We start from the raw sequence: 25242 nt of genomic DNA on the forward strand, positions 1-25242 counted from the left end.
CCAAACTACCCGTGTGCCCCCCTCCAAAAAAAATCTTGGGGCTGCCTCTCGGGTTCACTTAGCTCCCTTAACTTGTCCTCCCAGAATTGTCTCTCATCTTGCCAGGCCCATTCCTCCTTTTTTCTCTCCTGTGGCTTCCTCCTCTTCTGCTGCTTGGTCCTGGTGAGGTGGGTGGTTCTGTAACGGCTGTCTTCTGAAATGAACCAAGGCGCAGCAGGTATGTGAATACTCATGGTCATTTATTGCCAAAAAAGGAGTAGAGCATTCACTTAACAACAAAAAGGGTGACAACAGTGACAGTTCTACAGGCTAATACAAGCAGTGTAAAAAAACAACCACCCACAACCCCACAAGGCAAAGTAGGCACCTTATGTGTGACTCCCAATCAACCACAACCCTCTACAGCTGTGCTTGATTGGAAGTCACACGGCCAAAATCAATGAAACAATAAAAAACACACACTCCCTCCTGCCACGTCCTGACCCAACTACACCCTCTACTGGTCAGGACGTGACAGCGACCAGTTTTTTAAATTATGGGAGCAAAAAATTATCTATTTTATTTGGAACAGCAAGTCAGACGGGCCTATTTATATAATGAATATGAATTCAGAGGGCAGAAATATTAAAGCATTGGACCTCTCACTAAAGTCTTCTGTCATACAAAAATTGTACTTAAACCCGAACTGGTTCTCTAGCAGATTAGTAAGAATGTCTCACCCCATGTTCAATCATTTCCTTTTTCCCTTTATTCAGATTACAACCTCTCACTTTCGGTTATTTGAAAATTAAATAATCTCTAAAATATTGCTATTTTTAAAACAAGCCATAGAAAGTTGGTTGCAATTTCAATTTAATCCACCAGAAAAAAACGAACAAATATTACAACAAATATTGTGGTTAAACTCAAATATACTAATTGACAAAAAATCAAAAAAATGTTTTTTAAATGTTTTAAAAAAGTATAATCTTTGTAAATTATATCATAAATAGGACTGGTGGAGTTATGTCACACATGCAGCTAACAAAAATATATGGAAAAGTGTGCTCTACCCAAAATTACAACCAACTAAGAGGTAAGTGGAAGGGAAAAAAAATAAGGAACTTGTTTGTCGGCCCTGCATTAAAGACCAAAATTGGTTAAAGAAAATTGTGATAAATAAAAACGTATACCAGTTTAATTTATAGACAAAAAAATTGACAGCTGTGCCATATATATTGCAAAATAGTTGAGATGAGATTTTCAATGTACCGATTCACCGACACATTTTTTTATTTTACCTTTATTTTACTAGGCAAGTCAGTTAAGAACAAATTCTTATTTTCAATGACAGCCTAGGAACTCTGGGTTAACTGCCTTGTTCAGGAGCAGAACAACAGATTTGTACCTTGTCAGCTTGAGGGATTTGTTCTTGCAACCTTTTGGTTACTAGTCCAATGCTCTAACCACTAGGCTACGCTGCCTATGAACTGATATGCAAAACGGCGCCGGATTCAAAAATTCAAATTTTTCAATTCAAATTATTATTTAGAAGTATTGCAACCAATAGAATGTTATATATATGGGGGATACAACCATCCCAGCTCTGCAGATTTTGCTGCGAAGAGAGAGAATCATTAGATCAATTGTTTTGGAACTGTCCATATGCAGCTTGTTTTTGGTCACAGGTCCAGGAATGGCTGAAGAATTGCAACCTTTACCTGGAATTAACTCTGCAGATAGCACTACTGGGTGATTTGAAAAGTCATAGTCAATCGATCAATCATATAATAATACTTTTAGCAAAAAAATGTATCTTTAATTTACAATCTGAAGAAACTTGTCAGGTATAGTTCACTTTAATCCAATTAATGGAGGACAATATTGAGAGATATCGTGAGTCTACCCTCAGGTATCTGAAATTACATGATCAATTGATGTTTACTGATCATGAAATCATGCAGTTACTTGCTGTATAACTCTGATGACAGAGCTAAATGTGGAGTAATTGGACATTTGTAGTTTTGACTATGCTCTTCAAGAGGTGATGATATTATAACCAAATTGTTCACATTTATTTAACAATCCCTTGAAAACGGCACGCAGTTATCAATGGATAGCAGGATAATCGAATGCTCTGTACCTTATTGGGATGTTTTATTGTTAACTGTTTGTTAATTGTTTAGTGTGTAGAGCTGTGACGGTCATGAGATTTTGGATTCGGTTTTTGGTCAGTCAAATGACCGCAGTCACGCTTATAATCGTTTGAAGAGCACAATCATTTTTTTGTTAAGACACATTTTCTTCTCTCCTCCACGCCTGACGCATGTACTGTGGCTGCAGGGAGGGAGGTATTGCCTAGGCAACCAAAGACCTGTTTGCTACAACACTTTGCTTGTTTCAGCAAGGAGCAACAAAGTTTCATCACAAAGTTGAATATATTTATTTTTTACGGTTATATGACGGATTCTTTATTATCATGACAGTCTTCATCCATAATCGTCGGTTACACGATTATACGTTAATTGTGCAAGCCCTACGAGTGTGCCATCACTTCAGCAGTAGGGGGTTACAAGCAGATGCAGCCTTCTTCTTACTGAGCTTTCTGTACTGCAGCAACAGACTTTGATCCCTGTGTTGGAGTCGTGTTGGCAGAGGTTTACTGAGATAGTGTCGTTCCGGGGGTAGGCCTGCATTTTCATAAGCTGGTTTTCCTCTCTTCTCGCCGAGGAGAGATTTAACTTGGGGCTCACAGCTGGGAGGCACACCAGGGCTGCTATTATTCAATGTATTTGGATTTGCCAGATTCGAATCGCTTCGACTGCGTGGCAGGCAGGTAGGAGTTTGAGTTAGAGAGAAAGGCATACTTCCAGGCTGGGGGAATGCATGGCAATATTAATTTAAATCTGGCTTTCAAGGGATGCTCTGCTTTAAGGGACCTCACGCACAAAGCACTGCAGAGACCTGTGAAAACCTGTCAACCACTCGGTTGTTACAGTCTGACTCAAAGAGCTGCTGCCTGGTGAAATGTAGCTTTGTTACAGTAGATTTGACTTCATAATAATAATTCTCTGTGGGAACATATTATAATATATGTCAATTTAGTTGTGACAATAATTAAAGGGAAAAACAGCAGGCATACTCTATTAGTCTTCTATTGTATTTGTATTGGCCTGAAAAATACATTTCTTTCAGTCTACAACATACAGCATAGCAAGTTCTAAATGGTGATCCTTGGGAAGAACACATTGCAAGTTTTCTGATGCAAACACATTAATATTCTAGTAGTGCCAGGGTGCACATTTCCCTTACTGCAGAAACAACGCTCATGTTTTCCAAACAGAGGAAGAACTCTTGCTGGTCACTTAAGGAGCGGTGACTTGGCTGATGAATACGATAAAAATACTCATGGGAGCTCTATTTTCAAATGAGAACATCGCCTACTATTCCCCCTGGAGACAGGCTTTCCTCGCCATGTTAATAAATCACTATATCCAGTCTCCACAGAGCAGCTGTGAATTTTAATGAATGTTTAAAATACCATTAATGTTGAAGATTGGTGATAAGATCTATTTTGGGTTGCCTCTGTGGACTAGGATTTAGTTGTGTGTGTGTGATACATGAGCAGACCAGACATGATGGATAAATGTTCCTGTCTCCAAACATTCACCATTCCCTGTGAATGAGTGGTGCTGAGAAGAGGAGTGTAGATGAAGAGGAGAGGAAAGCTCCATCTCCTTTCCTCAAATCTCATCAGAGATATGACGTCACATATGTGCCTGAACAAGAATAAATCCTGATGAGGCATTGATGTCAGGCAGGGAGAGCAGTGGGTTGAGCTGGCTGGTACACTCTCAGATCTGGTGGCCTGGATTCATGATGTAGAGCTTCTAGGTTGTTCCATCGAATGAGTGCCTTTTGCATCCCTTTTGATATTTTAAGTATAAATTGCGCACCAATATAGCATTTTAAAAGCCTGTTATATTAAATGAAGTGCCCTTTAATATAGACCACATGGAGAATTCAATTAATCCTCTTTATGCATTTTGACATGTCCCTCTGTGCACATTCTGTGACTTCTAGGAAGATTTTAACTCACTTCATCTCAAGAAGTCTTCACCGTCATTGTAAAGTCATTTCTGAAGATTAGTTTGTATTTAATGTGGTTAGTGTTTCACATACGTCTGTCCCTCGTTTTAAAGTCCAACCTGTTGTGTGAACCGATCTCTCATTTTAATATGGTGAAACATTGAACATCTAATAGTCAAATCATAGTGTAAAACCATATACGCTGGTCTAGCTAACGCAATTAAACAGCGCAGCATGCTACGTTGACTTCTATGAGCTAGTTCTTCTCCTTTTGGCCATTTTCTGGTGTTTTGTGGTGAAAACTAAGCGGGTTGAGCATAACACGCCAACCCTGTAACCCATAGACAGACAGGCTAGAAATGTTTTAACAATAAAAAAACATTTGTGAAGCTTGCATTCAATTGCCACACCCTGTGTCCCAGGCTGGCATCACATGCCAGGGTCTATTTGAGGTGGATGGGACGGTGTGGTACAGTAATGTTAAGATGGCAGCCTGGCACACTTAATCTGACCTGGGGGCTTTGGCCTAGCTGACACAATTAAACAGCGCAGCATGCTAAGTTGACTTCTAGGTGTGTGTGTGTGTGTGTTGAGCATTGGGCGAGGCAGGTCATTTTTTGGGGGGCTGCAGACACCATCGCTCTCGGACAGATGGGTTTGTGTTTGAGGCGATGGGGTGAGGGAGGGTGAGGGAGGGAGGGAGGGGGATGGTGAGTGGATGTTGGTACAGTAGGTAGCCATTGTCCCCAGCTGGCTGTAGGCAATCACAACCTGTAGCCTGTAAACAACCAGCTACTGTGAGGACGGGATTGATGGCGATCACATTGGAAAGTTATGGCAGTTTTTAGAAAGCAAAGCCCCTTTTCCCTGTAACTTCAGACATTATTCCTGTGCTCTGCCTCTGTGGACTAGTCTTTCTCAATGGATTCTGTTTCATGTTTCCTGTGCTGGTCCACAGAGAGAGTGAGGATGAGCCTAATAGATAGACAGTCTAGAATTTTTGTAACCTTTTTTTTGGGGGGGGGGGGGGGGTTAGCTTGCATACCATTGCCACACCCTGTTGCACACAACAAGCTCCTGTCACAAGGGGATTGATTTCTGGATTATTTAAGATGAAGTCGTCAACCCTGTTACAGTCAACCCTGTTACAGTCATCCCTGTTACATTATTTGGCACATAATAGACACTTACTATAGGCACAGACATGTTTTTATTTAGCCTCTTATGAAGTTCAACGTGTGCTCTTCATGACAGAATGTTCAAATGAGGTGAAATCAAGTTGGTGGAACGGCCCTTTAATATCCTTCAATAACACCAGCTTCCTTCGATCTCTTCAATTAATTCATACTTTTAGACAAAAAAATATTATTTTTTAGGAAAAGTCCTAGTTTCTGTAAAACCAACAATGGTATTCAAGTATACCGTACATTTATGATGAGGAAGGTATGGCACTTCTATGGAACTAGGAGAGTCTTAGCGCAGGTGGTGTAACGCATCGTAGATTACATTAAAGATCATATTTGAATGTAATAGTTACTCATTTCTCTGGTAGTTCTGTGTTAATGTAAAACAAGATACACACATCATAAACAGTACATGTAACGGATAGGCAGTCGTGGTGAAGGAATGAGGCACAGGAAGCAGCGAGCACAGGGTAGTGGCGTATTTAATGTACACTCACTACTGAAACAAAATATTCCCAAACACAGGGGAGAAAGTACACACGGCCTAAAATAGCGCCGACACGAACATGAACCGTCAACATAGAAATAATCCCGCACAACACGGAAGCGGAGCAGCTAACATAAATAGCCCCGCTAATTAACCACACTAAACACAGGTGCACAAAACCAAAAAAAGGGAAAACCAAAAAAGGGAATCAGTGGTAGCTAATAGGCCGGTGACGACGACCGCCGAGCGCCACCCGAGCAGGAGGGGGCGCCACCGTCGGTGGGAATCGTGACAGTACCCCCCTCCTGACGCGCGGCTCCCGCAGCGCGCCGACACCGGCCTCGAGGACGACCCGGAGGGCGAGGCGCAGGGCGATCCGGACGGAGGCGATGGAAATCCTTCAACATGGATGGGTCCAAGACGTCCTCCGCCGGCACCCAGCACCTCTCCTCCGGGCCGTACCCCTCCCAGTCCACGAGGTACTGCAGGCCCCTCGCCCGGCGTCTCGAGTCCAGAATGGCCCGTACGCTGTACGCCGGGGACCCCCCGATGTCCAGAGGGGGTGGAGGGACCTCCAGCACCTCACCTTCCTGCAGGGGACCAGCTACCACCGGCCTGAGGAGAGACACATGAAACGAGGGGTTAATACGGTAATAGGAAGGGAGTTGTAACCGATAACACACCTCGTTTATCCTCCTCAGGACTTTAAAGGGCCCCACACACTGCGGCCCCAGCTTCCGGCAGGGCACGCGGAGGGGCAGGTTCCGGGTCGAGAGCCAGACCCTGTCTCCCGGTACGAACACGGGTGCCTCACTGCGGTGGCGGTCAGCACTCCTCTTCTGCCGTCCACTGGCCTCCTTTAGGGAGTCCTGGACGGCTCTCCAGGTCTCCTTGGAGTGCTGTACCCAGTCCTCCACCGCAGGAGCCTCGGTCTGACTCCGGTGCCATGGTGCCAGGACCGGCTGGTAACCCAAAACACACTGAAAGGGTGACATGTTAGTAGAGGAGTGGCGAAGTGAGTTCTGGGCTAACTCAGCCCAGGGAATGTACCTCGCCCACTCCCCTGGCCGGTCCTGGCAATACGACCTCAGAAACCTGCCCACCTCCTGGTTCACCCTCTCCGCCTGCCCATTGCTCACGGGGTGAAAACTGGAGGTCAAACTGACCGAGACCCCCAGCCGCCTCATAAACGCCCTCCAGACCCTGGATGTGAACTGGGAACCTCGATCAGAGACAATGTCCTCCGGCACCCCGTAGTGCCGGAAGACATGGGTAAATAGGGCCTCCGCAGTCTGCAGGGCCGTAGGGAGACCGGGCAATGGGAGGAGACGGCAGGACTTAGAGAACCGATCCACAACCACCAGAATCGCAGTGTTCCCCTGAGAGGGGGGAAGATCTGTCAAGAAATCTATAGACAGGTGCGACCATGGCCGTTGTGGAACGGGGAGGGGCTGTAACTTCCCTCTCGGTAGATGCCTAGGAGCCTTACTCTGAGCGCACACCGAACAGGAAGAGACATAGGACCTCACGTCCTTAGCCAAGGTGGGCCACCAGTACTTCCCCCTGAGACTCCGCACTGTCCTCGCCACACCAGGATGACCCGCCGTAGGTAGCGTGTGCGCCCATCGAATCAAACGATCACGAACACCGAGCGGCACATACATGCGACCCACGGGAACCTGCGCAGGCGCAGGTTCCAACACTAATGCCCGCTCGATGTCCGCGTCCACCTCCCATACCACCGGTGCCACCAGCCTAGACGCTGGAATGATGGGAGTTGGATCGATGGGCCGGTCCTCCGTGTCATAGAGACGGGACAGTGCGTCGGCTCTAGTGTTAAGGGAACCCGGTCTATAGGAGATAGTGAACCTAAACCGGGCGAAGAACATGGCCCACCTTGCCTGACGCAGATTCAGTCTCCTCGCTGCCCGGATGTACTCCAGGTTTCGGTGGTCGGTCCAGATGAGAAAGGGGTGTTTAGCCCCCTCAAGCCAGTGCCGCCACACCCTCAAAGCTTTTACCACCGCTAGCAACTCCCTGTCCCCCACATCATAGTTACGCTCCGCCGAACTGAGCTTCTTCGAAAAGAAAGCGCAGGGGCGGAGTTTCGATGGCGTACCCGAGCGCTGTGATAGCACGGCACCCACCCCAGCCTCGGATGCGTCCACCTCCACTATGAATGCTAGAGACGGGTCCGGGTGCGCCAACACGGGTGCGTCGGTGAACAGGGTCTTCAACTTCTTGAAGGCTCCTTCCACCTCCGTCGACCATCGCAAACGCACCGGCCCCCCCTTCAGCAGTGAGGTAATGGGAGCCGCTACCTGGCCAAAACCCCGGATAAACCTCCGGTAGTAATTGGCAAAGCTTATGAACCGCTGCACCTCCTTCACCGTGGTTGGAGTCGGCCAATTACGCACGGCCTTAACACGGTCACACTCCATCACCACCCCCGTGGTGGAAATGCCATAACCCAGAAAGGAAACGGCTCGTTTGGAAAACACACACTTCTCAGCCTTAACGTATAGGTCATGCTCCAGCAGTCTACCAAGCACCTTGCGCACCAGGGACACATGCGCGGAGCGGGTGGCGGAATATATCAGAATGTCATCGATATAGACTATCACGCCCTGCCCGTGCAGGTCCCTGAGAATCTCGTCAACAAAGGATTGATAGACGGCTGGAGCATTTTTCAACCCATACGGCATGACGAGGTACTCATAATGGCCCGATGTGGTACTAAAGGCGGTTTTCCACTCGTCTCCCTTCTTGATACGCACCAGGTTATAAGCGCTCCTAAGATCCAGTTTTGTGAAGAACTTTGCTCCGTGAAATGATTCCACCGCCGTAGCGATGAGAGGTAGTGGGTAACTAAACCCCACCGTGATAGCGTTTAGACCTCTGTAATCAATGCACGGACGCAGACCTCCCTCCTTTTTCTTCACAAAAAAGAAACTCGAGGAGGCGGGTGATATGGAGGGCCGAATGTACCCCTGTCCCAGGGATTCAGTGACATATGTCTCCATAGCCGCTGTCTCCTCCTGTGACAAGGGGTACACGTGACTCTTGGGAAGCGCAGCGTTAACCTGGAGGTCTATCGCACAATCCCCCTGTCGATGGGGTGGTAATTTAGTCGCCCTCTTTTTACAGAAGGCGATCGCCAAATCGGCGTACTCAGGGGGAATGCGCACGGGGGACACCTGGTCTGGACTCTCCACCGACGTGGCACCTATGGAAACTCCTAGACACCTCCCTGAACACTCCTCTGACCACCCCTGGAGAACCCCCTGTTTCCACGAAATACGGGGATTGTGACCAGCCAGCCAGGGGACCCCCAACACCACCGGAAACGCAGGCGAATCAATAAGGAAAAAACTAATGCGTTCCTTATGATTCCCCTGCGTTACCATGTCCAGTGGCACCGTAGACTCCCTGACTAGCCCTGGCCCTAATGGTCGGCTATCTAGGGAGTGCACGGGGAAGGGGGAATCTAACGGCACCCGCGGAATGCCCAGCTTAATGGCCATAAAGTTCCCAGCTGCGCCTAAATCGACTAGCGCCCTATGCTGGGAAGAGGGAAAAAAATTAGAAAACAAAACAGGTAAGAACACGTGACCAACAGGGGGTTCTGGGTGAATCTGGTGCTGACTCACCTGGGGTGACCGAGAAGTGTTCTGCCTGCCCTCTCGACTCCCCGACTGGCTCCTCCAGCACGGTCGGCCGTGTGTCCTCTCCGACTGGTGCAGGAGGAGCCAGCTCCTCCGGTGTCCCTTGGCACGGCCCCCCCCACCTCCATAGGGGTAGGGGCGGGGGTGCACGAAGGTGGAACGGGCAGGACCCTCTCCGAACGCCCGTGGGCAGCCAGCAGATTGTCCAAACGAATGGACATGTCGATGAGCTCGTCCAGGGATAGAGCTGCATCTCGACAGGCCAGCTCCCTGCGGACGTCCGCCCGGAGACTGCATCTATAGTGGTCTATGAGGGCCCTGTCGTTCCACCCCGCCCCAGCAGCCAAGGTCCTGAACTCCAACGCGAAGTCCTGAGCGCTCCTCGTCTCCTGCCTGAGGTGGAACAGCCGTTCACCCGCTGCTCTTCACGCCGGGGGGTGGTCGAATACGGCCCTAAAACGGCGGGTGAACTCTGGATAATGGTCCCTCGCCGAGTCTGGGCCATTCCAGACCGCATTAGCCCACTCCAGAGCTCGGCCCGTCAGGCAGGAAACGAGGGCACTCACGCTCTCCTCTCCCGAGGGAGCAGGTCTGACGGTGGCCAGGTACAGCTCGAGCTGGAGCAGAAATCCCTGGCACCCAGCCGCCGCCCCATCATACTCCCTCGGGAGCGCCAAACGAAGCGCGCCTGAGCCAGACGTAGTGGGAGGAGGAGGTGGCGGCATCGGAGGAGCCGGAGGTGGAGAGAGGAGACCACTTCTCTCCCATCTGTCCATCCTCTCCATCATCTGGTCCATCGCGGATCCTATGCGGTGGAGGACCGTAGTGTGGTGGAGGACGCGTTCCTCCATCGAGGGGACAGGGGTGGCCGCTGCTCCTGCTGATTCCATGCCTTTTAGCTGGTGCGGGATTCTGTAACGGATTGGCAGTCGTGGTGAAGGAATGAGGCACAGGAAGCAGCGAGCACAGGGTAGTGGCGTATTTAATGTACACTCACTACTGAAACAAAATATTCCCAAACACAGGGGAGAAAGTACACACGGCGTAAAATAGCGCCGACACGAACATGAACCGTCAACATAGAAATAATCCCGCACAACACGGAAGCGGACCAGCTAACATAAATAGCCCCGCTAATTAACCACACTAAACACAGTAGCACAAAACCAAAAAAAAGGAAAACCAAAAAAGGGAATCAGTGGTAGCTAATAGGCCGGTGACGACGACCGCCGAGCGCCACCCGAGCAGGAGGGGGCGCCACCGTCGGTGGGAATCGTGACAGTACAAGAATCAATGATTCACTACTAAGGGGGTCCCTCTCTCCTTCAGTTACTTATCCATACTGAAGGATTTTCCCTCTCTTGTACTTTGGTAGGGATCCACCACAGAGATCTCTGACCTCCACTGTCTCTTCTCCTATGTGGCTAGTGTTGCTTTCTGGCCCAGGCTGCCTCACTACACCCAATGTTCCCACCCAGATAGTCCCTCTAAAGAGGCTTGTCTACATTACAGGCGATGGAACGGAACACCCGATCGGGAGACAGTCCTATGGGGTTACAGGCTTGTGTGGGTGGGTGTGTGTGTGTGTGTGTGTGTGTGTGTGTGTGTGTGTGTGTGTGTGTGTGTGTGGGTGGGTGGGTGGGTGGGTGGGTGGGTGGGTGGGTGTGAGGAGATGGGTGTTCTTTGACCGCACCCTGCTCCGTGCCCGCCCACCTGCCCGGCCACAATCTAGGTCACAGCTTCTTGAATGTGACTACCTCATTCTGGCACTATTACTGCCTTGGCACTAGTGTTGTTGTAAAGAGCATGGTGAATTGCAAATGGCTTGAAGTCAGGATAATGAGGACAGCTCTCTATCTATCTTTCTCTTTGCTCTCTCTCTCTCTGGTTAATATGCCAGAAATAAATGGGATTATGTTGTATGCTGCCATTTCCTCCATCAAGACTGTATCTAGTGTTTAGTTTGCTGGAGGCTTCTCTCTCTCTCTCTCTCTCTCTCTCTCTCTCTCTCTCTCTCTCTCTCTCTCTCTCTCTCTCTCTCTCTCTCCCCCCCTGAGAGTCGCTGTTGACCACCCACAAGGTGATATCAACATGCATTGTACCCCGTTTATGTGGGCCAGAGGAGATTTTCTGAGATTCTCAAGGCCTGGTGTTGAGAGATGTGTGTTTGAGGTAAACTGTTGCTGTGACGCTGCACTACCGCTTATACCTCTGAGATAACGCTCTCTTGAAACAAGTGTAAGAAAACAGAGAGCTTTGAATAGATGTAGGCTTTAGCGAAAGATAGGAGAGGGGAGTAGAGGAGAGGAGAGGAGAGATAGGAGATAGGAGAGGAAAGATAGGAGAGAGGAGAGGAGCGGAGATAGGAGATAGGAGAGGTGTGATAGAAGAGAGGACAGGAGAGATAGGAGAGGAGAAATAGGAGAGGAAAGATAGGAGAGAGGAGAGGAGCGGAGAGGAGAGATAGGAGAAGAGCAGAGAGGAGAGCAGAGGAGAGATAGGAGAAGAGTGGAGAAGAGAGGAGAGCAGAGGAGAGATAGGAGAGGAGTGGAAGCACTGGACTCTTTGCCAGAGGAACAACACAGACCTGACAGTATTTGCCAGGTACATCTCAACCGATCTGCGTTTTTCTGCGCCAAACAAATGTGGTGACAGGTGTTGCAGTCAGCTGCTCCGCGTCCGTACTGCCCACAGTTTGAATAACTCACTGAAGGGGAGTACTGTATAGGGGAACAGGCCCTTCAGGCACAGATATACAGATAGGGGCATCAGATGTCCCTGTATCACCCTGACCCCTGACCACCCCGCCACACTCCTGTTTCTCTCACCCTTATGTGAACGTTCAGAAGGCTTCAATAACAGAGGCTGTATACACACAGAGTGGACAAGCGGTCCCCCAAACAGCCGTGCTAAAATATGAATGATTCCAGCACCATCTGCATGCTAATCTGAATAACGTCTCCAAAGACCCACTTCGTCCACCCAGGCTCTGAAAAGAAAACATCCACAGAAATGCTCTGCTTTCCTGGCTCTAAAAGGATGAAAGAATCCCACAGAGAGACCAGTGTTTGTCATTAGGGCACTCAATGTGCAGCTTTTTATGAAGCAACAGGAAAACTGTTGAATTCAATGGCTAATTTGATTTGAGCCCCAAAAAAAAAATGTAAAAATGTGAAATGATAATTTGTTTGTTTGCTGGTCTTTCCTGTGCTTATCTGTCAGGCACACAGCTCCCTTGGTGTTTCTCTGTGAATCTCAGCACACACAGAGCACACTGCGGAGGAGAAAGCACATCAAACTCATGGCGAAATGACTCAAAACAGTAGTGTTGACGACAGCAGAAAATAATAACAACAACAGCGGTGACCTTATCGTCACCCCAGCGCCTGTCTTTCAGCACAAGTCAGACTTGTTATCTTATCTTTTCACTGGAAAAACGGAATGAATCATCATGAGAGAGAGAGAGAGAGAGAGAGAGAGAGAGAGAGAGAGAGAGAGAGAGAGAGAGAGAGAGAGAGAGAGAGAGAGAGAGAGAGAGAGAGAGAGAGAGAGAGAGAGAGAGAGAGAGAGAGAGAGAGAGAGAGAGAGAGAGAGAGAGAGAGAGAGAGAGAGAGAGAGAGAGTGTTGATTGTTGGTGTCATTTGAACAGAAGTGTACAGAATTACAGTCTGTGTTCTCCACATTGGTCACAGATGGGTTAGCATCTTCTGTCTCGGAGTAAACACACACATACCCGCCCCTCTCTTCAGCCATGTTGCAGGACTTTGTGGAGGCTGGCATGTTTTTGGTAATGATGCACCATGCCACTGCTGGATGCTGATGTATGGTTTTGCCCGCTACTTAATAAAACAACATACAGTGTACAAATCGTACCTCATACTATTTAGAACGCACTGTTTAGTAAAAACATTAGCAGTAAGCAACTGAAATCAACATACTAGGCTCGTCCATACTGAGAATGCATCATTTCATTTCCCGCCATTCGTTCAGCTGTTGGTGTCAAAAACGTGTGTGTCTGGAAGATGATCGTCTTCCTCAGTAGTGTGCAGTGAATCCTACGAGATGAAAAGCCTAAATGACTAGGACATCCTGGCATTTAAAGCAAATTCAATTCTCGAAAATGTCTTGCATTATAAAACATTCTATTTTCGGATAGCCAAAATGCCTACTATATAGAACGCAAAGAGGGGTATTCAGACAAGGCCATAGTCTTCAGCAAAAGAGCTAAATAATAACAGCTCCTTTGTTTTTTAAATGCCCACTTTTCAATAAATTAGGAAAGAACTCATGGATAGTAATTCTTAAATGTTAGTCATTGATCATTGTTATGAGGGAAAGTCCAGTGTGCCAATTATCTTTATTATTCCTCCGTGTTTCATACGTCATATCTAATGGAGTAGTGCGTTTGTGTGTGTTCCGTCTGCTGTTAGTCCTATATCCACTCCTCTAAGACAATCATTTCCTGCCCCAGCCATCCAGCTTAGCCTGAGATTCCTTATTTATTTAACCTTTATTCAGACAGGCAAGTCAGTTAAGAACAAATTCTTATTTACAATGATGGCCTACCCCGGACAACGCTGGGCCAATTGTGCGCCGCCCTGTGGGACTCCCAATCACAGCCAGATGTGATACAGCCTGGATTCAAACCAGGGACTGTAGTGACACCTCTTGCGCTGAGATGCGGTGCCTTAGACCGCTGCGCCACTCGGGAGACCGCACCTCGTCTGGTCAGAGGTAGCTGTGTTGTGGGATACTGTTTTAATAATGAGCTCCTCGCTGCTCCTCGCTGCTCATCTATCATTTATAGAGCTGCGCCTCCTCAGGTTTCTGTCCTAGCGTGGCTGTCTTTACCATTCTCATCACATTTTCACAGTGCTGTCCTTCCTCACACAACAGCATGCTTTTGTCTAGTTACCCTTAGCAACACTGCCCTCTAAACAATAAATGGTTTACAGGAAGTGCAGAACACTGTCTGTCTATCCTTGGCTTTGTTATGTGTCTTTGACTCCGGTCAGAGACAGGTAAGATGTTGTTATCCAGTATGTGAAGGTATCAAAAGAAGCACAAAGTCATTGACTGTAACTGTAAGGAGTTGTTTTATGTTGGCTGATGGTCTGCTGAATTGTTCTCTCTCTCTCTCTCTCTCTCTCTCTCTCTCTCTCTCTCACACTCTGTCTGTCTGTCTGTCTGTCTGTCTGTCTGTCTGTCTGTCTGTCTGTCTGTCTGTCTGTCTGTCTGTCTGTCTGTCTGTCTGTCTGTCTGTCTGTCTGTCTGTCACGCTCTCTCTATCTGGCTGTCTGTCTGTCTATCCGTCTGTCTGTCTGTCTGTCTCTCTCACGCTCTGTCTGTCTGTCTGTCTGTCTGTCTGTCTGTCTGTCTGTCTGTCTGTCTGTCTGTCTGTCTGTCTGTCGTCTGTCTGTCCGTGTGTCTCTCTCTCTCACGCTCTGTCTGTCTGTCTGTCTGTCTGTCTGTCTGTCTGTCTGTCTGTCTGTCTGTCTGTCTGTCTGTCTCTCTCTCTCTCTCTCTGTCTCTCTCTCTGTCTCTCTCTCTCTCTGTCTCTCTCTCTGTCTCTCTCTCTCTCTGTCTCTCTCTCTCTCTCTGTCAATCTCTCTCTCTGTCTCTATGTCAATCTCTCTCTGTCTGCCTCTCTCTCTCTGTCTCTCTCTCTCTCCCTCTCTCTCTCTCTCAGATGCACCACGCTACATTATGACCCAGATCTCCCCTCCACCTCCATTGTCATCACCTTCCACAACGAGGCCCGCTCCACTCTGCTACGCACCATCAGGAGGTAAGAGACCCCTGAGCCTGCCCTGTTTACTGACTCTGGACTAGGTCACTGTCGGTTTGCTCTCGGACCTTTGCCTTACTCATATGGACTCCCCACTTAACCCTGACACTCAAGTGCCAAATCCCTCTATTGATTTCCCAACCTGACCCTTGACCTTTCCCATAGCTGCCTCACTTCTGCCTCACCTCCTCCTCACCTCTCCCTGTCCCTGGGTGTCAGCAGCTTGCCTCAGCAGCTTGCCTCAGCAGCTTTCCTCAGCAGCTTGCCTCAGCAGCTTGCCTCAGCATCTTGCCTCAGCAGCTTGCCTCAGCAGCTTGCCTCAGCACAATACAGCCCAGCGTCAGGCCTCCCCTGTCAACCTCTTCTGAAGCCAGTTCAGCTCTCTGTGTGATCGCTTAATGACCACCGCTCCTCTCAGGAGAAACTGTCCAGTTTATATGTCCGCCCCAAACCATTTTCAAAGCTCTGCCGTTTCAACCAATTAAAAGACAATACCTCCCAGGAGGTTACAGCCTGCCCGTCCCTGTGGTTTTTGGATGGCTTCTCCGTTTGCAACTTTATCACAATTACACACTTCTCCTGCAAAAAAAATGGTTTGTAATTGCACCTGTTGCTTCACTGCAGGCTCAGAGGCTCAGGATATAATGGTGGCTAGCTTCAGGCTCCATCCCAAACAATATCAACAGAGAAGCAGCAAATAGTAGTTTACTTTTCTGATAATGAATTCATCTAGAAAATATACACGTCTCTCTCTCTCTCTCTCACTCTCTCTGTCTCTCTCTCTCTCTCTCAATTCAATTCAAAACAAATTCAATTTGCTTTATTGGCATGACGTATCAATGTACATATTGCCAAAGCTTACTTTGGATATTTACAATATGAAAATAATAAGAATCAAAATTGTCAACGGGACAACAGTAACAACAATAACCAAGGGTCAAAATAACCATACATTCAACAATAACAATAAGCATACAGTAGAGGACATGTGCAGGTTGGTTGGTCTGTCAGACACTGTCCCTCATCTTATGGCAGGCAGCATTGTAGCGCGCTGCCAACCCACAGCTCTCTGTGTCCTCCCCCAACAGGACGGGTACCCTACTCTCATCAGAGAGGTCTTTAAAACCTTGAATAAGCGTTTCAAATTTGGGGAAATGACACCCTCTAATTGTTTTATGTTTTTGACATTTTGTCAGGAAATGCAGCTCTGTCTCAGGTTCTGCTGAGACAGGGAGCCAGGTTTTCTGTGTCTACCCTTCTCAATGGCAAGGCTGTGCTCACTGAGCCTGTACTTTGTCAAGGTTTTTCTAAGGTTTTGATCAGTAACCATGGTCAAATATTTAGCCATGGTGTACTGTCTATTAAGGGCCAAATAGCACTGCATTTTGCTTTGTGCTTGTGCTTGTGTTTCCCAATAAGCAATGTAGTTTTGTTTTGACTGTGTTGTAATTTGGTTTATTCTGATTGATTGGATGTTCTGGTCCTGAGGCTTCAGTGTGTTAGTAGAACAAGTTTGTGAACTCAGCCCCAGGACCAGCTGGATGAGGGGACTCTTTTCTTTGCTCAGCTCTTGGCATTGCAGGGCTTGGTAATGATATGAGAGGGGGTCTCTGTATTTTAGATGTTTCCAAAACTTAATTGCTCTTTTTTTAGTTTTTATTATTAGTGGATATTGGCCTAATTCTGCCCTGCATGCATTGTTTGTAGTTTTCCTCTGGACTTGTAGGAGAATCTTACAGAACTCTGCATGCAGGGTTTCAATGGGGTGTTTGTCCCATTTGATGAAATCTTGTTTTGCAAGTGGACCCCACACCTCGCTGCCATAAAGTGCAATTGGTTCAATGACACATTCAATTAGTTTTAGCCAAATTTGAATAGGTATTTCAATTTGAATTTTTTTTTTTAATGGTGTAGAATGCCCTGCATGCTTTCTCTCTCAGTTCGTTCACTGCCTCATTAAGGTGTCCACTTGAGCTTGTTTTTAAACATAAGTAATTGTAGTGTGTACAGTACTCTATATATTTTGTACCAATTGCGAACTTTGGTCTAATTCCCTGAGATCTGGATCTTCTCTGGAAATGTTTTCATTTTTTGGGGGTTTACTGCCAGGGCCCAGGTCTGGCAGTACTGCTATAGCAGGTCCAGGCTCTGCTGTAGGTCATGTGCTATGGGTGACAGCAGGCATAGGTCATCTGCGAAGAGTAGGCATTTAACCTCTGAATTGTGGAGACTAACACCAGGGGCTAAGGATTTTTCTAGAATAGTGGCCAATTCGTTGATGTTTCTCTCTCTCTCTCTCTCTCTCTCTCTCTCTCTCTCTCTCTCTCTCTCTCTCTCTCTCTCTCTCTCTCTCTCTCTCTCTCTCTCTCTCTCTCTCTCTCTCTCACTCACTCACTCACTCACTCACTCACTCACTCACTCACTCACTCACTCACTCACTCACTCACTCACTCACTCACTCACTCACTCACTCACTCACTCTCTCTGCGTGTGTGCCTACCTCATTACATACATCTTTGTCCAGGGTAGTGTACTGTATACAGCAGTTAAATACCTCCTGAGGTGGCACAGTACCAGTACCCTCCCTGTGGCCCTCAGGGGCCTCAGCCTCAGTGGGTGGGGTTTAATTAGCACAGTGCTCCATGTCTGTCGGCATGTTTGTGTAATCATGACGGCCTCCATTCTGCCTGCATGTAATTACACAGCCTCAACCTCACTCAGCCCTCCAACACATGCTGCGGCCGGTGATGTAGCTAATAAGAAAAACAACAACAACCCTCATCTCCTGAGATTTCTCTGCATTAATCAAGTTGTCTGGGGTTCATGGGCTGGTTAGACCCAGATAGACCCCCTGACGCACAGCCCACCAGAATCCTCAGCCGGTCTGTCTGTTAGCCCATCTAACAGCCAGGGGGGAGGAAGGGGAGGAGAATAACATAGAAGTGAGAAGAGGGGAGGGTAAGGGAAGAGAGGTAGAGATAATGAATACACAGAGGAGATGAGAGTGGAAAGTAGAGGAAAAGAAATGAGAGTAAAGGGGGGAAAATTGAAAGAGAGGAGAGGTCAGGAGAGGTGAGGAGAGGAGAAACAGGAAGGATAGGCCTGTGTTTTCATATCCCCAGCAGGTAGAGAAAACTAAAGAACAGAGAAACAGTCATTGACCCCATACTACACCGGGATGCTATATTCTACTGATGTTTGACGAGACGCTCTCTGTGCCAAACAGCCATAGAGGAGAAGAAGGTGGTCAAAACTTGTCTAAAATGGGTTGTGAGTAGTGTGATTAATATAGAGCGAGCCCGCACACTGACGTCTTCAGTACACACTCATGACGATCACTACTAAACAAATGAGAAAATACCCACTGGGCAAAAACTGGTTGAATCAACGTTGTTTCCACGTAATTTCCCCCCAAAACATTCTATGTGATGACGTCGAATCGACGTGGAAAATGGATTGGATTAGCAAAAAGTCATCAACATAAAGGAAGTACATCTTTTCTTTTTTTTTTACCCAACTTTTAACCTAAATACAAATACATGGTGACATTTTTGGTAGATTTCACATTGAATTCACACAAAAGCCAAATGTAAATCAAAACTAAATGTTAAAATGACGTCTGTGCCCAGTGGGTAATGTAGACTACATTATTTCCAAATGTCACCTATTCCTGCATGTGCCACAATGGATTTTATTGATGCTGTGTTTACTCATAATGTATTCCTCCTACTCAGGCATTTTGGAATGCATCAGGAGAAACAGAAATGAATTTGGCAGTCAAAGGGCTTCTCTCCCGTGTTTGGGTGGTGAGTGTGGACTCAAAGTGCTGAGCCACCCCATAAACACAGCAGGAATCAATATAATGACATTCTAAGACCGCAATGTACATTAAATACATTTCTACCGCTCTGCTAACCCAGTCCTTTTTATTGTGGGTAGTAATTCCACATGGTTTGTGGAAATATGACCTAACCTGGCTTTGGAATGACGCCAATTCATCCTTTTTGTATTGAAAATGGTTAATTGCCTAATATTCGTAGGTTTCTAGCTGTGTTTTCAAAAAACAGATTCACAAATATGTCTGTCAATCTTTCATTTAGCAGTCATCCGACAATCAATAATAGATTTGACGTACAGTACTGTCTACATCCAGCGCGGATGAAATGTTTTCTCAGTGGGTTTGATGTTCTTGGAACAGTCAGTGTCGTAGTGAATGCCAAATCCTACAGTATCGGTCTGGACCCAGCTTTGGGACTCCCACATGAGACTCTCAACTCAATTGTGTTTTCTCAGAACTTCTCGCTACATTGACGACTGACTCACACGCCGTATTAGGTATTTTACATGGTTCGAGAGAACTTTCACTTAAATGTTATTCATGCCCAATACATTACATTTTAGTCTTCATATGAAACCGACTGATTATCATAAAAAGAGGGGAAAATACAGCCTAGAATAAAGTCTACAGCAGACATTAGGGATGCTGCTGTTCTAGATATAGCCCACAGGGCTATAGTCATCTGCCTCCCCTGATTAGGCTGCATTTAGAAGCTGAATCAGGGCTCTGTCTTACTGTAAAGCTTTTCTTGTTGCCACCAGGAACGGATTTCTGTCAGGGGCATTAATAAAGGCATGAGGATCAGGCGCCAGTGGAGGGTGGATGGAGCGGGATAGAGAGGGAGGGAAGAGGAGGGGGAGAGGAGGAGGGGAATGGAGTGATGAATGGTCCAGCATGCACAGCGATAGAAGAACAGACCTACAAGCCTGACAGCCCTCCAATTATTCACCCAGACAGGAGAGGAGGAGAGAGGGAGAGAGAGAGAGGGAGAGAGAGAGGGAGGGAGAGAGAGAGAGAGAGAGAGGGAGAGAGAGAGAGAAAGAGGGAGGGAGAGAAAGAAAGAGAGCACATGACAGAGGGAGAGGGCGGGGGTGGAAAGACAGTGAGAGAAAGAGAGAAAGGAAGGGAAAGAGAGAGATGCCCTCACACCATGCTACAAATCACACAGCAAATCCACCTTGAGACCTGTGAGCATCACTGTGTTGTCCCCTTCCATAATTTCACCGCTATCACTGGAGCACGCCTGACCAGTAATGGGACAGGGATGGCTCTGCTGATTGGCTGTCTGGGTAGACGTGCTCTGCTCTCCACTGGTGTGTGTAATCTCTCCAGGAAGTTGGCCAGGCTGAGAGGAGACGAGAGAGGTTTAGCTTTAGGTGGGCGGAGTGGTGTAGATCAGGGAATAGAGAGAGAGAGAGAGAGAGAGAGAGAGAGAGAGAGAGAGAGAGAGAGAGAGAGAGAATTTGTGGGTGTGGTAGGTAGAGGGAATGAGGGCCTTCGAGGGAGGAGAAGAGGGTGGATGTGCCTTGATTCAGACTAGGATAAAAGGTGAAGTAATTTGAGGGAGGTGGTGCAGCTCTCTCTCCATCTCTTCTCGCTCCATGACCTGCTGTTCAGCCATGTGCCCCAGGAGAGGAGAGATAATGTTAGAGGGGGATTCCAGTGTGGTTCTTATAAAGTGAGAGTTTAATGTGAAAGGATGGTGTTAGGAGGAAAAGGGGCTACAGCCAGAAAGAGTGGTCCTGTATTTTCCCATACACTTAATAGAAAACCATCCAAATTGAATTTTGGGGGCTGACGTTATGAATTTTTAATTTTTTAATCTTCAGAACTAATGAAATAGTCTTGGTTTATTAAAGCCGTAATGCCATTCTCAATTTTTCCCATAATGTGGGGAAAAGTAGATTACAGTACTTGCAGCTCTGTAACGATTGTCGTCTTTAAGAAATGCAATAGTTTCTACTAACACTACTGTTTCTCCCCTTTCCTTTTGCAGTGTGCTGAACCGGACGCCAGTCCACCTGATTCACGAGATCATCCTGGTAGATGACTACAGTGAGGATGGTGAGTAGAGTAGATCATCATGGTACTGTAGATGACTACAGTGAGTTATGGTGAGTAGAGTAGATCATCCTGGTACTGTAGATGACTACAGTGAGTTATGGTGAGTAGAGTAGATCATCCTGGTACTGTAGATGACTACACTGAGTTATGGTGAGTAGAGTAGATCATCCTGGTACTGTAGATGACTACAGTGAGTTATGGTGAGTAGAGTAGATCATCCTGGTACTGTAGATGACTACAGTGAGTTATGGTGAGTAAAGTAGATCATCCTGGTACTGTAGATGACTACAGTGAGTTATGGTGAGTAGAGTAGATCATCCTGGTACTGTAGATGACTACAGTGAGTTATGGTGAGTAAAGTAGATCATCCTGGTACTGTAGGTGACTACAGTGAGTTATGGTGAGTAGAGTAGATCATCCTGGTACTGTAGATGACTACAGTGAGTTATGGTGAGTAAAGTAGATCATCCTGGTACTGTAGATGACTACAGTGAGTTATGGTGAGTAGAGTAGATCATCCTGGTACTGTAGATGACTACACTGAGTTATGGTGAGTAGAGTAGATCATCCTGGTACTGTAGATGACTACAGTGAGTTATGGTGAGTAGAGTAGATCATCCTGGTACTGTAGATGACTACAGTGAGTTATGGTGAGTAGAGTAGATCATCCTGGTACTGTAGATGACTACACTGAGTTATGGTGAGTAGAGGAGAGTAGATCATCCTGATGCTGTAGATGACTACAGTGAGTTATGGTGAGTAGAGTAGATCATCCTGGTACTGTAGATGACTACAGTGAGTTATGGTGAGTAAAGTAGATCATCATGGTACTGTAGATGACTACAGTGAGTTATGGTGAGTAGAGTAGATCATCCTGGTACTGTAGATGACTACAGTGAGTTATGGTGAGTAGAGTAGATCATCCTGGTACTGTAGGTGACTACAGTGAGTTATGGTGAGTAGAGTAGATCATCCTGGTACTGTAGGTGACTACAGTGAGTTATGGTGAGTAGAGTAGATCATCCTGGTACTGTAGGTGACTACAGTGAGTTATGGTGAGTAGAGTAGATCATCATGGTACTGTAGGTGACTACAGTGAGTTATGGTGAGTAGAGTAGATCATCCTGGTACTGTAGATGACTACAGTGAGTTATGGTGAGTAAAGTAGATCATCCTGGTACTGTAGATGACTACAGTGAGTTATGGTGAGTAGAGTAGATCATCCTGGTACTGTAGATGACTACAGTGAGTTATGGTGAGTAAAGTAGATCATCCTGGTACTGTAGGTGACTACAGTGAGTTATGGTGAGTAGAGTAGATCATCCTGGTACTGTAGATGACTACAGTGAGTTATGGTGAGTAAAGTAGATCATCCTGGTACTGTAGATGACTACAGTGAGTTATGGTGAGTAGAGTAGATCATCCTGGTACTGTAGATGACTACACTGAGTTATGGTGAGTAGAGTAGATCATCCTGGTACTGTAGATGACTACACTGAGTTATGGTGAGTAGAGTAGATCATCCTGGTACTGTAGATGACTACACTGAGTTATGGTGAGTAGAGTAGATCATCCTGGTACTGTAGGTGACTACACTGAGTTATGGTGAGTAGAGTAGATCATCCTGGTACTGTAGATGACTACACTGAGTTATGGTGAGTAGAGTAGATCATCCTGGTACTGTAGATGACTACACTGAGTTATGGTGAGTAGAGTAGATCATCCTGGTACTGTAGATGACTACAGTGAGTTATGGTGAGTAGAGTAGATCATCCTGGTACTGTAGATGACTACAGTGAGTTATGGTGAGTAGAGTAGATCATCCTGGTACTGTAGGTGACTACAGTGAGTTATGGTGAGTAGAGTAGATCATCCTGGTACTGTAGATGACTACAGTGAGTTATGGTGAGTAGAGTAGAGGAGAAGCTGTGAGCAGAGATAGAGATAGAGCTGATTCCAGCAGGAGGCAGTGTGGAAATGGATTGGAGATGGATGAGACGAGCTCTCCCATTCTGGGTCATCTGCCTGAAAAAACGTATCAGTGATTGAAAAGATTTCCCCTGTCTCTGTCAATGTGTTTATTACAATTCAAGTCCAGTACCAAGCAATGTGTGGGTGACAGTGTTGAGGACATTGCATCTAACCCTGAATCAAATGCTCTCTTTCAGCAAACGACTGCCTTCTACTCACCAAGTTGCCCAAAGTAAAGTGTCTTCGGAATGACAGGAGAGAAGGTAACAGTTAATTTGTGTGCGTGCTTGCATGTGTGTGTGTTGAGAGTATTTTATCCATGCAGTACACAATTGTGTCCTCAACTTGAACACATACCGTTGAGCCCACCACCAGGTGTCTTCTGAGAGGGAAGAGCAGCATTAGAGCCGAATGTTGTTATGAGGCGATAACTGTAGACCAGGAGGATGTTTCCCCTGATTGGAGCACTAGTAGCCTGCCTACAGTAGATGATTTCAGAGCACAGGGAAAAGCACCAGCTGTGAGCAGTGGTGTAGTGGTGCCTGGAGAAATGCATATACCCTAACTTGGCAAAATAATTCTCAAATGGCCCGCCTGGTGAACAAAACCCACTGGGCACACACTGGTAGAATCAACATTGTTTAAATGTCATTTCAATGAAGTTACATTGAACCAGTGTGGAATAGACGTTGAATTGACATCTGTGCCCAGTGGGAAGATGTCCCTGTGTGAAACCTTTTATGTTTTAAATAGAAAACTGGAACAAATTGGGTGTTCTAAGTCCACAACAGTGCTGAAACCACATCAGGAGATGTGTTTTTGAGAGGGTGTAGTTGCCCTTTAATTCAATTGGGCACCTAGCAAGAGACATTTGGTTTCTATACTGTAGTCTACAATGTAGGTCTACTGTAATGAACACGATGGGAGACAGAGTTCTGGTTTCAAGTGCAGGGTGCAGCAGGTGTTTATTGTAAAGGACCACAGGAGGAGGCAGGTAGCTGGGTCCAGGGGCAGGCAGAAGGTCATACACAGGGGGGCCAATAAGGAAACAATACAGGCAGGGAAAAGGCTAGTAACGTCATCCAGGAGATCAGGTAATAGGTTGATAACAGGAAATCTGATAGGCTAAAGTACAGGCAGGGAATAGGTTGATAACAGGAAATCTGATAGGCTAAAGTACAGGCAGGGAATAGGCAACAGGAGTCATTAGTGAGGCAGGCCAAAACTATCATACACAGGAGGATTAAATTACAGGAACCCCAGCGCTCCGAATAGAAGTGTGTCACAAAACAAACAATACCTCACAGTGACGGGGTGCAAAGAACTGAACTAAATAGTGTGTGATAATGACATACAGGTGTGTGAACAGGTGATCAAAATTCAGGTGATTGGGGTCTGGAGAGGGAGCTGCGTTCAGGGGATCTATGTGTTTGAGGGTGTGAGCTGGAAGGTGGACTGAAAAGTGGGCTGTGTTCAGTGGATCTATGTGTTGAGAGTGTGAGTTGAAAAGTGAGCTGGAAAGTGAGCTGCGTTCAGGGGATCAATCAAATCGAATCAAAGTTTATTTGTCACGTGCGCTGAGTAGACCTTACAGTGAAATGCTTACTTATAGACTCTTACCAATAGTGCAAAAAAGGTATTAGGTGAACAATAGGAAGGTAAAGAAATTAAACAACAGTAAAAAGACAGGCTATATACAGTAGCGAGGCTATAGAAGTAGCGAGGCTACATACAGACACCGGTTAGTCAGGCTGATTGAAGTAGTATGTACATGTAGACATGGTTAAAGTGACTATGCATATATCATGAACAGAGAGTAGCAGTAGCGTAAAAAGAGGGGGGGGGCACACAATGCAAATAGTCCAGGTAGCCATTTGGTTACCTGTTCAGGAGTCTTATGGCTTGGGGGTAAACACTGTTGAGAAGCCTTTTTGTCCTAGACTTGGCACTCCGGTACCGCTTGCATTGCGGTAGTAGAGAGGACTGTCTATGAATGGGGTGGCTGGGGTCTTTGACAATTTTTAGGGCCTTCCTCTGACACCGCCTGGTGTAGAGGTCCTGGATGGCAGGCAGCTTAGCCCCAGTGATGTACTGGGCCGTACGCACTACCCTCTGTAGTGCCTTGCGGTCAGAGGCCGAGCAATTGCCGTAGCAGGCACTGATGCAACCAGTCAGGA

General features: G+C 46.7%; 1 protein-coding gene across 2 annotated transcripts in view; it reads left to right on the forward strand.

Annotated features, from left to right (window-relative positions):
- The window catches only part of LOC115192511 (polypeptide N-acetylgalactosaminyltransferase 14), a 126750-nt gene that overhangs the window by 60570 nt on the left and 40938 nt on the right, over window positions 1-25242 (forward strand). For both annotated transcript variants that reach the window (XM_029751111.1, XM_029751119.1), the window contains 3 exons: window positions 15094-15192; window positions 21027-21094; window positions 23263-23328. In XM_029751111.1, the coding sequence (XP_029606971.1) occupies window positions 15094-15192; window positions 21027-21094; window positions 23263-23328 (233 nt within the window). The remainder of the gene's footprint in view (window positions 1-15093; window positions 15193-21026; window positions 21095-23262; window positions 23329-25242) is intronic.

This window comes from Salmo trutta, chromosome 1 (assembly GCF_901001165.1).
Source record: "Salmo trutta chromosome 1, fSalTru1.1, whole genome shotgun sequence".
NCBI lineage: Eukaryota > Metazoa > Chordata > Actinopteri > Salmoniformes > Salmonidae > Salmo > Salmo trutta.